Source organism: Phodopus roborovskii, unplaced genomic scaffold (genome assembly GCF_943737965.1).
Source record: "Phodopus roborovskii unplaced genomic scaffold, PHOROB, whole genome shotgun sequence".
Classification (NCBI taxonomy): domain Eukaryota; kingdom Metazoa; phylum Chordata; class Mammalia; order Rodentia; family Cricetidae; genus Phodopus; species Phodopus roborovskii.
Window position 1 is genome coordinate 10,821,320 of NW_026126585.1, and position 15,243 is coordinate 10,836,562.

Sequence of the window (15,243 nt, forward strand, 5' to 3'; positions counted from 1 at the left end):
TTTTAAATTTAACTTCTTGCATCTTGATCCCACTTATCTCCCTGCCCCTTCGAATCTGCCCTCGGCCTAGGCAACTTCTCCCCAATATAAAAAATCCTCTAAAAGAAAAGAAAACAAAACAAAACCTCCAAGCAATGAAAGAGAGACAGAGAGTGAGAGAGAGACAGAGAGTGAGAGAGAGACAGAGGCAGAGAGAGGAGGGAATCTTGTCATGGAAGCTTTAGGATGGCCTGCTGAGGTACATAGCATACACTTAGTCCACTCATCTTTAAGCGTTCCTTGCTGTGAGTCGTGTTAGAGTCTGGTTAGAGGCCTCTGGCTGCTGCTACACTATTGATAATGGGCTCTCACTGGGGCTTCCCTTGGATATCCTGTTGTTGTCCTGTATTGTGGGGATCCTGGAGCTTTGGATCGGCAGATCTGGCCCCTTCACATTCTCCAGCAGTTCACAGATGAGGTAGACGCTTGGGCGGGCCAACTCATAGGCCTGGTTCTGGGACTGGGTGGTAGCTGGGTTGGTCAGCCTGCCAGCTTTCCCTTATCATCTGGGAGAGCTCTCACACTGTCTCTGTTAGCTCTCCCTAAAGCAGCCTGCAGCAAGGAGTAGAGCCAGTTCTCCTGCTTTCAGGTCCTTGGATCTGCCTCACCCACACTCACACCACCAGGGCCTCCATGAGCACTGTACTCAAGAACATGCAAGCACACACACACACACACACACACACACACACACACACACACCATTAAATAATTTTAAAAAAACAATACTTTGAATTTAGGATGGGCTTAAAGAAACAGAACCAGGGACAATTAAGGACAATCTGCAACAATAATACTTCAAAAGAAGAGAGCTAGCTAAGCCATGTCAGTAAAGACATGCTGTCTATAGGATGCCTGGTCAGGAATAGCATAAGTCTCTCAGGAATAGCACAAAATGCTCAGCACATCCCTACCACCATACCAAGTATAGCACAAGAAGCCATTCAATAAATGTCACTGTTGGATGGTTAATACACTGATGGTGTCATCTGTATTATTACCACTAATAACAAGTATAATGCTCAACTAGTTAACTATTCCTAAGTACTTTCAACAAAGTGTCATCCATCCATCCATCCATCCATCTATCTCTGTATCTGTTCTATCTCTATCATCTCTATATGTGTGGAGGATGGAGAAGAGGGAGTACACTCACATAGGGGCCAGGGAGAGACTGATTCTACACAGCAAAGTCTTGTCTTAAACTCCGGATCCTCCTGATTCAGTCCCCTAAGTGCTAGGATTATAGATGTGCACCAAAAAAACCTAGCTCAGCTAATTTTTTAAAAAGTTCCCCCTCATCATTAACATGAGAATATTTGCAGAAAAAAAATGAAAGAACAATTAAAACAATCCCCCCCCTTAAAATGGAATAATGGATGGATTTTCTCTCTCTCTCTCTCTCTCTCTCTCTCTCTCTCTCTCTCTCTCTCTCTCTCTCTCTCTCTCCTGTTACTGTGATAAAAAATACCCTAACCAAAAGCAGCTTTCATTTGCAGATTCCAGTCCATAAGGAAAGATAAGGTAGAAACTCAAAGGTACAATCTTTAAAGGGAAGCCTGGCTGTTGCCCACAAAGAATCATCTTTTGCCAAAGAACTTATATCACAACCAAACTGCACAGCAAGAACTGAAGGATGCTAATTGTTAGCTGTTTTACAGGCTGGATTACACTCAACTAGCTTTCTTTTACAGCTCAGGACCGACTGCCTAGGGATGGTGCTGCTCACAGTAGACTTGTCCATTCTATATTAATTACCAACCAGGACAAACCCCAGACACGTCCACAGATTAGTCAGATCAAGACAATTCCTCAACTGAGGCTTCTCCTCTCAGCTGACTCTCCCTGTTCTGCCAAGTAAAGTGTTGGCCAGGGCAGTGTGCTTATACTCTAACTAATATTACCACCTGATTCATTTCACAGTGCCACAGAGAACTTTGTCAGTCAAGGCACCATCTTGGAAATTTCTGTAGAATGGGTCCCAGTCTGAATTCCTCCCCTCTTCCAGGATTTACTGAAAAGAACAAGTCTGAGGGCTTTGAGCATCACATGTACTTTTGAAGGTCAAAGCTGGAAAGTCTAGTTTCATTATGAGTGGAGACTTCTATCCACAAAGAGAGACACCTCACCTATTTGGCCCTAACTAGAACCTAATACACAATGAATTTTACTTAGGATAATTAAGATAACATGAGCCTACAGATCAAGGCGGAACTCTGGAGAGATAGTGAGAGTCAGCAGACTGAGGAGTTTCACAGAAGAAACCCTGCTGGTAATACTGTAGTGGGTTTTTCTTTTGGCATTAAAACTATTATTTTTATCCTCCAGCCCCTGGAAATGGCAGGAAGCCCTCAGGTGCCGTGTCATTTTGTCATGGAGTAGGAGGAAGGTCCTGACAAACCACTCATAGCCTCAGTGGGAGCAGAGAGGTAGAGAGAGCTCCAAAGCTTCCAGGTGACTCATCTTGGTAGGAGAGGAGGATTTATATAAAATGTCAAGAAAGGAGTAGGATCCTAAAACCAATTAGAAACATCAGATTAAGTACATAGAAGGGTAATTTTAAAAAGTTCATCTGAAATCAGGGTAACCATTTTCATCACATAAAAATCTGTGTATTTGAAGATAAATAGGCTGGGCAACTAGGGGTTCTGAGTTAATTGGCTCTCCCAAAGGTATTTTAAGATTCCCCTCCCCTAAAAAAAGAGTCTGCAGGATTTAACCAGTGGCTTTTTTAATATCAAATAACCTGGGGCACCCTTTGTGGCTACTGGGAACATTCAGGAAGTTGGGTCTGAGTTTCAAGTCTGCAACTCACAGGTAGGGTGGTTGTGGTAAATTTAGACAGGTATCTGCACCATCTTTTGGCATGTAAAATGAAGTAGGTGAATGAGGGATGAAGGGTTTTGAGGTCAGTCAGCTCTGAGACACGGTGTCTGCAAATATGTGCTGATACTGCTTCACCAAGCTTCTAGAAGCTGTGAGTAAGCTATTCCTCACCATTTGGTGATGTACCCACACGTTGTACCCGAACTTGTCCCTCAGCAAAATATGAGCAGGTCTGTGGAGACAACTTAGTCAGGAAAGTGTTTACCTTGCAAGCATGAAGTTCTGAGTTTGATCTTCAGAATGAATAGGAAGTAACTGGGGGGATTGATTGGAGAAGTGGAGATATGCCTGCAGCCCAGGGCCTCATTTGCAAGCCAGCCTTCAATACTAGGCAGGTTCCCAGCCAGTAAGAGGCCCTATCTACAAACCAACATAAATGGGTGATATGGTGATATGTGATAAATGACAGCCAAGGTTCTCCTCTGCCCCCCTCTCTCTCCACACAGATAGAGCCATTTATAAACATAACCTGTGATCTTTGCCACTACAGGAAATATGAGATTTTCCCAGCCTTTTAAAGTGGCCTGACCTCCCAGATAGAGTGTCCATGTTTTGGAGCCTATCAGCAATGACTCTCAGACCTCCTGCTTGATTCCCACACTGCAGGAAGGATGGTACTCTATTGTGCATCTCTCTCTTAGCCCATAAATTCCAGGAGGCATTTTGTGTCCACGACTTTCCCAGATATTGGTAGAAGAGTCAGAATGGCTCAGACCAACCTGGGATTCAGCTCTATGTAGAAGGCCTGATCCATCCGTTTGAGCAGAGGGGTTGGCTATGAGGACAGGCCCTGGAATCCCACTGTCAATAATCTCTGCATTCCCAGGGCCTTCTGGTATACCATGAAAAAAGACTTCATTTGGTAACCCTAACACTGGCTTATCAGTTAGGGTTTTTCAGTTAGGCTTATCAGTTAGGGAGAACAGACCTGAAGCTAATTTAGTAGGCAACCATAGTTAGGGCATATTTAGAATTTCATCTGTGTGTGTGTATGTGTGCGTGTGTGTGTAACTTTATGTCTATGATTTCCCCTTACTAACTGAAGTTAAATTACTGTCCACTACCACCTTCCCTCAAGAATCTGCTTCTCCTGACTTCTCTACCATATCTCACCCATCTTGTTTGGAAAGTCTGACCTGGATCCACCCAGGTGCCATCGTTTTCCTGAGTGACACTCTAACCTGTGTGTACTACCAACACCAACTATGGAGCAATGAGCTCCCACCCAGTACATGTAATGAGTACGGCAGGGCCAAAGTTTCCATAGATCTCCAAGCTTCAATAACTAACTCCAACACCAGACATCTGTGAGTTGCTCAAGTGGGATCTCTACTCTGGCTGTTGCATCTACAGGCATCACATCAAACCACAATTGCCTGCTTCCTCACAAGAGAGTATTCTAGAATCACCCTATGATTATGTGCCATCTCATCAGAGTAACTGTATTCGTCTCTTTCCTTGTCCCACAGTGGCCATGTTCCTCTGCTTTCTCCCATCAGTACCCTTGATTCTCTGCTATCTCCTAGGATACCTATGATTCTCTCTTCTCTCTTGAGAGTATCTATGATTATTTGAGAAATCTTCAATATGGTAAGCAAGAAAGCAATGCAAAGATGTGAAAATTAGGAAAAATGTCTATGCTCAGGACACACCCACGATAATAGCTCAGAATCCCTGCAGTGCACAATGTGTTTCTGTGTATATGTAGGTGCATGCATGAGTGTGTGTGTGTGTGTGTATATGTGTGCACGCACGTGTGCACCCATGTGTGCACTCAATGCATTCGTGCATGCAAGTGTGTGATAGGAGTACTCCCCCATGTCAGGCATATATAGAATAGAGGTTAATTTAGGATTATCTTCCTCAATTGCTTCCCCACTTTAGTTTCCAGTCTCTCACCGGCCCTGAACTTGTTGTCAAATAGGCTACCTGGTTGGCTAAGGGTCTACCTGTTTCCCCCCTCTCCTTGCTGGGTTTGCAGGCACCACATGAGTTCTGAGAACCAAACTCAAGCAGGTCCTCAGGCTTGGCATGAATCACTTTACCCACCAAACCATCCACACTGTCCCACATGAGTAATTTTGAAAGTTGTACAGGAGATTTTCAGATACGGCTGAGTTTGAAGAGCATGAGTACATATGCAACTAATGCTATCCCCACAAAACTGTGGGGTCTGGTCCTCACAGCCTGACTGGCTGCATAACATTCACAAAGACAACAGCCTGTGTAAAATGAAGTTCCTTCATTGGCAAGGTAAACCTAACATTTGCTCTGGCTGTCTGAAAAGGCTAACGTGTTGATCAAATGACTGCAAAGGATATATTAATTATTTCAGTGCCCATTCTCGCTATCATTCCCTGGAGGGCATGCTAAGATTCTCAGAAGGAAGGAGGTGCTAAAAATACACAAAGAAGAAAAATGCAATAACTGTAGGCTTCGACAGAAAATCAAATACAGTGACCCAAGAGAAATATAGCCTAATTTATATCTTGAGGGTATGTTTACAAATTATTTTGTAAATGCAATAAAATAGATTGTAGAGTACTTGCAAAGGAGCTGCTCTCAGATCATCACTTGTAATTACAGCAGAAACCTACTAATTCAGACTAAGATATCTACTTGGCCTTAGAATGAAGACAAAGGCTTTTCTGTGCTAATTCATTAGTTAATAAATTAATATGGTATGGAACAAAATCGAATAGAGGTGAGTAATCAAATCTACTAAACAGGACACATTTGGGGGAATGATGCAATTTAGGGGAAAGATGCAATTTTACCTCCTCATGCAAGTATGGAATCAAACTGAAAAAGAATCTTGGCCATTCATTTATGCAGAGAAGGCAAGAATGCAAGCCATAGCAAACCATGATTCTTTGGTGGGTTCAAAGGGCCATAAACTTGGTTTGACAGCAGGTGCCCTCCACAGGACTGTGGATGTCCATGGACCATCCTAAATGCTCCCTTATTGCTTTTTGTTTGTATTGACTTCCATGAGCACCATGCAAAGGGAATCAAAGAGCACTATTCATATCAGAGCAAATCCTGCTAGCTGACAGGGAAGCAGGCGAGGGAACAAGCTCCTTGAAGATCTCCACCTTTTATGAGTTGCCTAAGTTCAAGGGCAGGTTAGAAAAATTTCCACATTCCCAAAACAGCCCAGCTGAGTTAGGTCGTAGCTGGTTTAGGATCACTTACGGCTTCTTCTCTTGGTCAATCTCAACGTGAAAAGCTGGTGGTTTCACATCCAATTAGAAGATGCAGAGAGATGTGAATGCTGCTACTCTCACGGTTTGCTTGTAATCTAGATGATGAAATGATTCCACCCACAATTAAGTTGTGTTTCCCCACAGGCATGTGCAGAGACCTAATTACTTCATGTGTCCAGATCATGCAGGAAATTGATAACTGCAACTAAGGAGAGTAAGTGGAAGCCCTTGTATGTGTGAAGAGAAAAGAACCAAAACAAAAGCACCCCCTGCTCGCTAGGACTCAGGCTTCCTTTCTGATCACCTTGTGAGTATCAGCTGGTCAGAAACCATCTCTTCGGCCTTATCAGCTAGTTTTCAGTTGCTGTGATAGAAGCCAAGACTTCTGTTTCAGAGGGGATTTGGTCCATAATGACAGGGGAAACATGGTAGTGGAGTGTGAGGTTGACCCTTGCAGTTGGGAAACAGAGGGATCACATTTCTCTTCCCCCAGGAAATACATGTAGAGAGAACAAGGCATGGACATAGGCTAGAAAACATCAAAGCCTGTCTCCATTATGTACTTCCTCCAACAAGGCTTTACCTCTTCTTCTTTAACAATGCCACCAAATGGGGAGCAAATGTTCAAAGTATACAATCCTGCTGGGGGCATTTCTTATTTGGTTCACAGCATTCCACTCCTTCCAGCCTCATAGACATAGCAACTACCATACATTTGGTATCTTTGGAGAAACAGGCATTGTTTAGCTCTCCAGACTATCATGTGTAAGTCTAATAAACAATCTTCTAATATATACTAATTATATCAGCTTTATTATTTTAGTGAACTATGATTATACCTGGGTTATCATCCAGGAACTGAATATGTCACAATACTACCCACTCATTGGTCACCGGGAACAATTAAAACTATTAAACACATCAATGGTCAGTTTTAATTGCTAGGGAATTATAGCAATGTGTTAAGACCAGATGGGTTGAGAATCCAATCACAGCCTAAATCCTTGTGTTCTGATTGAGTCATAGGGAAGATAGTTTTGAGTAGATCATCCTTTGTGCAAGGTTGGAACCCTTTGAACAACACCTAAGCCCAGGCTCCACAAGCACAGGCACACATGTCTACAGTCACATGTGCATGTGGCACACACGTACACACAGACACACCCAAACAGACAGACATAGACACACACAGACACACACACACACACACACACACACACACACTCCCCTGCATGACTTTGAGATTATGAGTTTGAAAATAATCACTAGTTAGTGAAGTAACAAGAAATTGCTCCCACATGGGACTGTTTTAAAAACTTCTAGATATAAAATCAGAAAAATTCCCTTGTATAATACTCTCAAAAAGAAAAATGGATGCTCACCCTTTACAAAGGACAGTACGTTTTTCTATTCTGAATCTTAACACATACTTTGGTCTGACCTTATGTGAATAAAGGACATTGCTTAGAACCAAGAAAGAGAGGAATGAAAGATTTGCTCCCTTGAGGAATCCATCCTTTAAAACTTAACACACAATAAAAACCACTCCGTTTAGCACCTTCCCCACTGCAGCAGCAATTCAGAGCTCAGAGAGAATCCAAGAAAAGGGCGAGTCTCTCAAAACAGAATCAAGCGTCTTCCCAAGTTTACGGGCCGCAGACATAAATAACAGCACTCACTAAAAATATTTCATATACCAATTACTTATAATTGTACAAATAACCGTGCCAAGACTTCACCACTCTCTTCACAAACAGCAGAACCTGAAATACTATTTTTCTTAGCTTCTACATGCTCACTGGATTTACTGTTCATCCATGTTTTATATGTCTTCTGTGGGTTAAGATCAAAATGTTAGAATGGGACCAACGAGATGGCTTAGTGGTAGATAATAGATGGCTACTTGAGCTGGATCCCTAGGATCCACAGGCTGACTGAGAAGAGACAACATGCCCATGCCAGTTGTCCTCTGACCTCCACAAGCATGCTGTGGAATGTGACCCCACCCCCACTCCTAAGCACATAAATGAAAATGTGGATAAATACATGTAATAATTTTTTTTCAAATGACAATGGAAAGAAAGGAAACCTTTTGTAAATGGCTTCTAGTATTTAGAGTTGTGTCTCTTCTCTTTGGCTAGGTGACTGCCAGGGTGCATACTAAAACAAGTAGGATGTGTGTATGATCAGTACTTGTGAGTGCAGTGTATGGCTAGGGGTGGGGATGGGGAGTCAAGGTGGGGGACAAGGAGAACTGAGCTCCAAACCTCAACACCACTGTCTCCCTCAATAAGAAGGGACGGTTGTGATTGGAATGGGGGAGACATTGAAGCATTTCCCTGGTTACCAGCCAAACCTATGCGCCAGAGAAATCTAGCTGGATCTGCTGAATAAAACATCAAGACCAGCGATGTTGCCAGATTCAATAGTTTTAACTCAGCAGGTCCAGGGGTGTGGCCACTGAGCTGACTCCATGACAAGTCCCTCAGGTGACATCAAGACTCAGGCAAGGCTGTGTAGAAATGGAAAGTAAATATTTCCTAACTTGAGAATCACACTTTAGTTGAACTGTATGGTTTTCTTTGTGAAAAAGGAAATATTATCATAAGTTTGGAAATTTTAGAACTTATATCCTGAATACTGCTATAAAAGATGTTTTCTAAGGAAGGGGTTTCTTCTCTGTTTTAATGTTAAAGAATGTCATTTTTTTCAATTCTATCTTTTCCGTGTGGGCTCTTTAAAGTTTTAGTTTTGTTTAAGTGTATGCAAATCATGATGGTGAAAGAAAAATATCAAGTTTGAGATAGCAAAGTTCCTGTCAATTTTGGTAAGAATTATAATTTATAAGGGATATGGATGTAGCTCAGTTGACCGAAGGCTTGGGTAGCATCCACAAGCCCCAAGTTCCATTCATCTATCTCATAAACTGGGCAGGGTGGTGCATGCTGGTAATCTCAGTGCTCCGGAGGTGGAGGCATGACGATAGCAGTCCAAGATCACGCTTAGTACAGAACGAATTTTAGTACATGAGAAATGCATTTATAACTTGTAAATATTAGCCATCTCCCAAGCTGGTCTTAAGCGTCAGTGAGGAATGTCATAGACGTTGACATGCACTCTCCATGCACCACAGAAAAATCAACATGTATATTTCAGGCAGATAAAGGCACGAATTATGGGAGTCTGCCAACCCAAGTCCGATCCCCAGGACCCATGTAAAAAGCAGGATATGATCATGTATATCTATAGTCCCCATGCTCTTGTGATGCGACAGGAGGCGGGAATGGGAGAACTTCAGCACGTTCACGGGATAGAGAGCATGGGACACACAGAGCGCCAATGAAATGGGAGAGACCCTGCCTCAGAGTATATTAGAAGGGGAGACTGACTCCGGCAAGCTGTCCTCTCATCTCCATGCCCCGCCATGACATCTTTGCTCCTGTACTCACACAGGAACACAAAACTAACATGGAAATATGTATGCTGGATGATGGACAGTCCTTAGGGTATCTAGGAAAGGGACATTTCTCAATAATTAATCTCACTTGGCAATTCTTTTAAAGAATCCCTTAAGGATGAACATAATAATTTTGATAGTGAACTAGATGAAATACAATGGAATTTCTTTTCTATAAAATACTGTCACCGTGAAGCTCATTACTTTGTATAATTCACATAAACTAATAAAAGTTACCCAGGGACAATCCATGAGAATTCAGCTGATTCTGATTCCTACGGAAGGATCCAGGTCTGAATGGAGGCCATCTTTGCAAGTGATGGCAATGGGCTCAAATAGCACAGGGCTGTCCAAGAAGGGTAAAATGGAAGGATGAAGTCAGGTAAACTTGAATGCTGTGGTCACTGCTTCTCTGGCCATTGTGTAATTCTCTACATTCTCTACTGTGAGGATGATATAATTCATTAGACTCGATCTCTACCCCACTTTTATGGCTACCTTCTGCTCCAAAGAAAAGGGTTCAAATGGACCTGGCAGAGTTGCTCAGTCAGTAATGTGTTTCCTGTGCAACAGTGAGGAAGGACCTGTGTTTGATTCTCAGCAGCCAGATGGAAAGTCAGACAAGATGCCACATGCTTCTAATACAGTGTACAAGGAAGAGACACATTCCCCAGAGCTTTCCAGACACTCAGCTTAGACTACTTGTCAAGTTCCAGGTCAGGGAAGACCCTTTCTACAAAATTCAGGTAGTCGGCACCTGAGTAATGACACCAAAGTTGACCTCTGACCTCTACATGCTCAGTACACGTATGTCCATGCATAAATATAGATGCACACATACAAACAAAATGTAAAGAAACAAGAAATCTCTCCGTGTGTTGACTTCTAAGTGTGCCACCAGAATAGAATTCTCAAGAAGGCATTTGACATTTTATGTTTGTGTCACTTGAGCAACATTGCTGCCCGCTGAGGACATTTATATTTAGAATTCCTCATTTAGTTCCAAACACGTTCTTTTAAAGCATGAAAAACGAGGGACTCAGAGGCTTTCTGTGTGAGGTCCAACGTCTTGTTCCTCATCCCATTTGGCTGTCAGATTTTTAATGAATTAACTAATGTGATTCAATTCATGTTCCTTTTTATTTTTTTTTAAAGAAGTGGGAACATGAAGGAGTATAGCAGCTACAATGGAGAAGCACACAGGCAGTTGGGGACACAGGGAGCCTGCGAAAGGCCAATCCATCAAGTGTCTGCAAGGATCCTACTACATCCAGGCTGCCTGTGGGTATGCATCCTGGTAGACAGAGAGACCATGTGTCTCCTAAGGGTTGCTCTGCTTCACAGATGCTCAATGGCTCCCTCTCTCTTGTGCAATTTTGATTTCTTTTTCAAATAAAAGTTTCCAAACTTAACTACAGGAAAGGCTGGCCCAAGTGGCAAGAAGATGCAGCGCGGCGTATCGGAAAGCCTGGATCATCCAGAGAGAAGGACCGCAGAGCCAGACGAAGCAAGAGGAGAGCATATGTTTACGCAGGGGCTCCTCTGAAGGAAAGCGTCCCATGTCTCACATTTCTCCCCACAGAAATGAATCTGTTCCTGGTGCACACAGTGCCTTCTCCACGCATACGGATAATGGCCCCATCACTCAAGAACTGCCACCTCCACAGTGAAATGAATGTCAAACCAACACTGGCATACCGGCTTGTAAGCTTTCCTTTCATTCATTCATCCTTCCTTTCTTTCCCTCCTTCCTCCCTTCCTTCTTTCTTTTTTCTTCCTGTTTTATTACTCAGTAGTTAATTTGAAGAGAGTATGTATATGTGTGTGCAGGTACATGTGTACTTGAACACTGAGGTCAGGGATAAATTTTGTCTGTTGTCCCTCAGTAGTCACCTACCCTGGCTTTTTGCGTCAGGATCTCCTTTGCCTTGGCGTTACTGATTGGCCACTGCTGGCTTGCCAGTGAAGCCCAGAGACCTAAGGACTCTTTCCACCTCATGCTGCCATGATAGTGTATGCTATACTCCACACTACATGGGTGTTAGGGTTGGTCCAAGTCCTCGCATTTGGATAACTACTTTACAAATGGGGCCAACTCCTCAGCCCCATTTATTTTTTTTAATTCTCAAACAGTGACTTTTTAATCTGGGGTTTATGAAGGGACTCACCCACTTCACACACACACAAGTACACACATACATGACATTCTGCAGATAGTAATTCACTTTAAGTCCACACGGGCAACCTGGAAATATCTGGGACTTACACCTAATTTTAGCAAGAGTCAAAAAGGTATCTATGGCACCAGCTTAAGAGGACCATAAGACCTACTTTAGAGGCTGTTGGACACACAAGAATCTTTTATAGGCTTCATAGTACCAACCATTTGCTCCCTGACAGTAAGATCGGGTCCACAGACACTGGGAAAGTAAGCACAGAACTCCTGCCTTGGGTCTATATTAAGTGATGTTCATCAATCCTAGGCTGGTGATAGGGTCTTGAGAGTTGGCGCATACAAGGCCACTAGGGTTTATTAGAACCTATATAAAGAGTCAGGCGAGGGGCTGTGTGTTTTTAATCTTAGAACTAGGGAAGGGAAAATAGGCAGATCCCTTGGGGCTCTCAGGCCAGCCAGCAGAGCTGAAATTGTCAAGTTTTAGGCAAGTGAGAGACCTTGTTTCAAATAAACATGGTGGACAAAGCCTGAGGAGTAACAACTAAGGTTGTCTTCTAGCCTCCATGTGTACACACATGCATGTACCCATATACACATGTACACTTGCACACACAGGTACACCTCACTCTCATGCACATATGTGCACATGTGTATGCACACACACACACACACACACACGGGTACACATATACATATACAGGGGCACACACATACACACAGGTACACGCACAGATATACACATATACATGCACAGGTAAATATGCATGCATGTACACACGCTCAGGTACACACATGTACAGATAGATGCATATGCATACACATGCATGTATCATACACATTCTCAGACACCTTCACACTTTATGACTTTATACACAAAACTTGAGATCATGAACATCATCCAAATGAAAAAGAAAAGCTTAGAATGGCACAATGGCAAACTTCACAAAATAGTTACCACAGGGGCATTTTTCGGTTGCTTGGCAGAAATGGCCATCCTACTTTGAGAGAATTCACAATGAACAAGGCATGTTATAATTCACGCAAGGACTACATTATGCAATGCACTCGGGAAGGTGCCCAGCAAAAAAAATCTGACCCTATTTAATGCATGCAAAACAATGAGTGTGGGAGCTCCAACCCCAGGAGCTGTGGTTCTGCTATTCAACAGTAAATGACAATAAAAGCCTCAGAACAAACACTTACACACAATGGAAAGCTGAGCAAACTACAGCTTCCCCAGAGGCTGGATTTCCACACAGGTGTGTGGCTCCTTCCAGAGAAATGATGCAAATAGGGAAATCTGAGACACATGGGGTGGGGTGAAGACACCCATATTGAATCAACAAATTTCCCAGCAAGTTCCCCAAATTCAGTATAAGACTTGAGTGTTGAGGAAGGTGACTAACCAGAGGGTCCACTAGGATGGTCAGGGTGATCTTACACAAGTCGTTCTGCTACCCTGTGCCATCTTTATAAGTCTCAGAAACCAAGTGTTTGTTGAGTGAACAAAGAACATCCCATGTTCCTCTCCAACTTTAAAGATGAACCTAAAACCTAAAGGGCAATGAACAAAATACCCCTTCCTGTGTGCCTTGAATTCACATTAATAAGTACCTTTAGGTACAGAAAAGAAAAAAGTTCTGAAAACATATTTCTCTTAGTCACTTGTGAGGGAAAACAAATGACCTCGTTTGGGGTTTCTATAATTCCCCATCGTTTTTGTGTATATGCATATGTTTATGTATGTGTGTGCATATGAAGGCCAGAGGTTAACCTTGGGTGTTTCCTTCCATTATTCTATTCTACCTCTTGGTTTCTGAGGCAGAGGCTTGGTTTTACTTGGGAAACACACTGATCAGCCTAGGCTGGCCATCCAGTGAGCCCCAGCAACCTCCTGGCAGTCACTCTGATCTGCATAATCTCCTCAAGCCTAGGCTGTACCCCCCCCCCCCCCCCGTGGCTCAGCTATTATTCTCCTCAGTTTGGAGTATCCCAAACCTCATTCTCTACTCTTCAGGCCTTCCTTGGCCCTGGAAAGTGCTCCTCAAGATAACATCTGAGGCAATCCCTCTCAAGTATCCCAAGAATATAACACATATTTCCCACCTCCTTGCAACAGGGCCATGTGATCTCTTCCCAATCCTGCAAGCACATTTATGACCTCTTTCAAGGAGGATTTTATGATTCACTGGATCAAACAAATATGCTTAAGATTTCTGAAAATAAAGGTGACGTGATAGCTCCCAGCAAGAACACCAAACCAAACAGAGAGTCAGAAACACACTGTACCTGGTAGGCTGTGATCTTGGCCGGTTCTTCTCTTTTGTGCTCTGGAGACCCTTGGCTCTGCAGTAGACTTCGGACAGTTTCCTCCATCCTAAGAGACAGAAGCGTGAACACATTCTTTATGATGGCTTTCCACTAACACAGGGCTGTCAGAGTCATCTCTTCTTGGGGTATACTTCCTAAGCTGAGATGAGGGAATGGCTTTCCCCGCTCCTTTTTAAGAATTGGAGGACTGTGGAATAGAGAGAGCTCAGGGGTAGAATATTCATTGAAGATATCCAAAGCTTTGGGTTTAATTGAAGGAAAGAATGAAACGAAGGAAGGGAGAAGGGTTAGAGAAGGAGGGGAGGCAGAAGGTGGAAAAGGGGGGAAGGGGGAAATAGAGGGAGGGAAGAGGGGGAGAGACTAAGAGAGGGAAAGTGGGAAGGACAGTCATGAAGTCATTTACAGCCATTCTATTCTTGGCTTGAACATCTGAACTCATGTGCACACAGCTCCTGGCGTCTCTCTTCACTCATGATCTCTCCCTTTTCAAATTCAACACAAGATCTCACATCAATCTTCCTCAAGCATCAGTTTCATTTTTTGAAATCAGCTGCCAAGTTAACATGTTGAGAGACAAAGCATTTCCTGGGGAGATGCAAGACACATACCTACTCACCCAGATAAGGAATTTATAACATATCAAAGTATGGATACCAACCAACTTGATGAACCAATGAGTCTTATTGAGGTTACTTATAGGAACAGAAATGACTCAAAGACAGCTATCACCAAAGCCCATCCCTGCAAGGATGATGGCTCGTGAAGCCGGGAACCTGGAGCTTACTTCACAGTCTATAGGCAGTTCTACAGGTTGAAGAATGCACTTTCCAGGTGCCTCAGTTGGTCTAGACTCTTCCAAGTAGTTTAGCAGGTTTATGCTTCTTCGGTGCAATTATTCTGGTCTCATAGTCTTTGTAGCTTTGCTTGCCTGGGTGTTCTAGGTGGTTTGGCTTTGCCTTGTTGAAGGGGAACGCTCAGCATTTATTGCTTATTCTGAGTGAGGGGACTGGTGAATCTGGTCAGTTCTGGGATCTTCATGAAACTTCCTGTTTAAGGAGCTACTCTGCAGGGTGGAATGTATGTTTCAATCATGGAAGAATGTGTTACAGGGCAACAGATCTTTCACAAAAGTGCACTCTCCATGAACA

The 15,243-nt window shown here is 43.1% G+C and overlaps 1 protein-coding gene across 1 annotated transcript in view; it reads right to left on the reverse strand.

Moving 5' to 3' along the window:
- Positions 1 to 15,243, reverse strand: part of Nckap5 (NCK associated protein 5) — an 806,966-nt gene that overhangs the window by 304,563 nt on the left and 487,160 nt on the right. Inside the window, exon 6 of the mRNA XM_051203949.1 lies at positions 14,054 to 14,141. Coding sequence (XP_051059906.1) covers positions 14,054 to 14,141 — 88 coding nt within the window. The remainder of the gene's footprint in view (positions 1 to 14,053; positions 14,142 to 15,243) is intronic.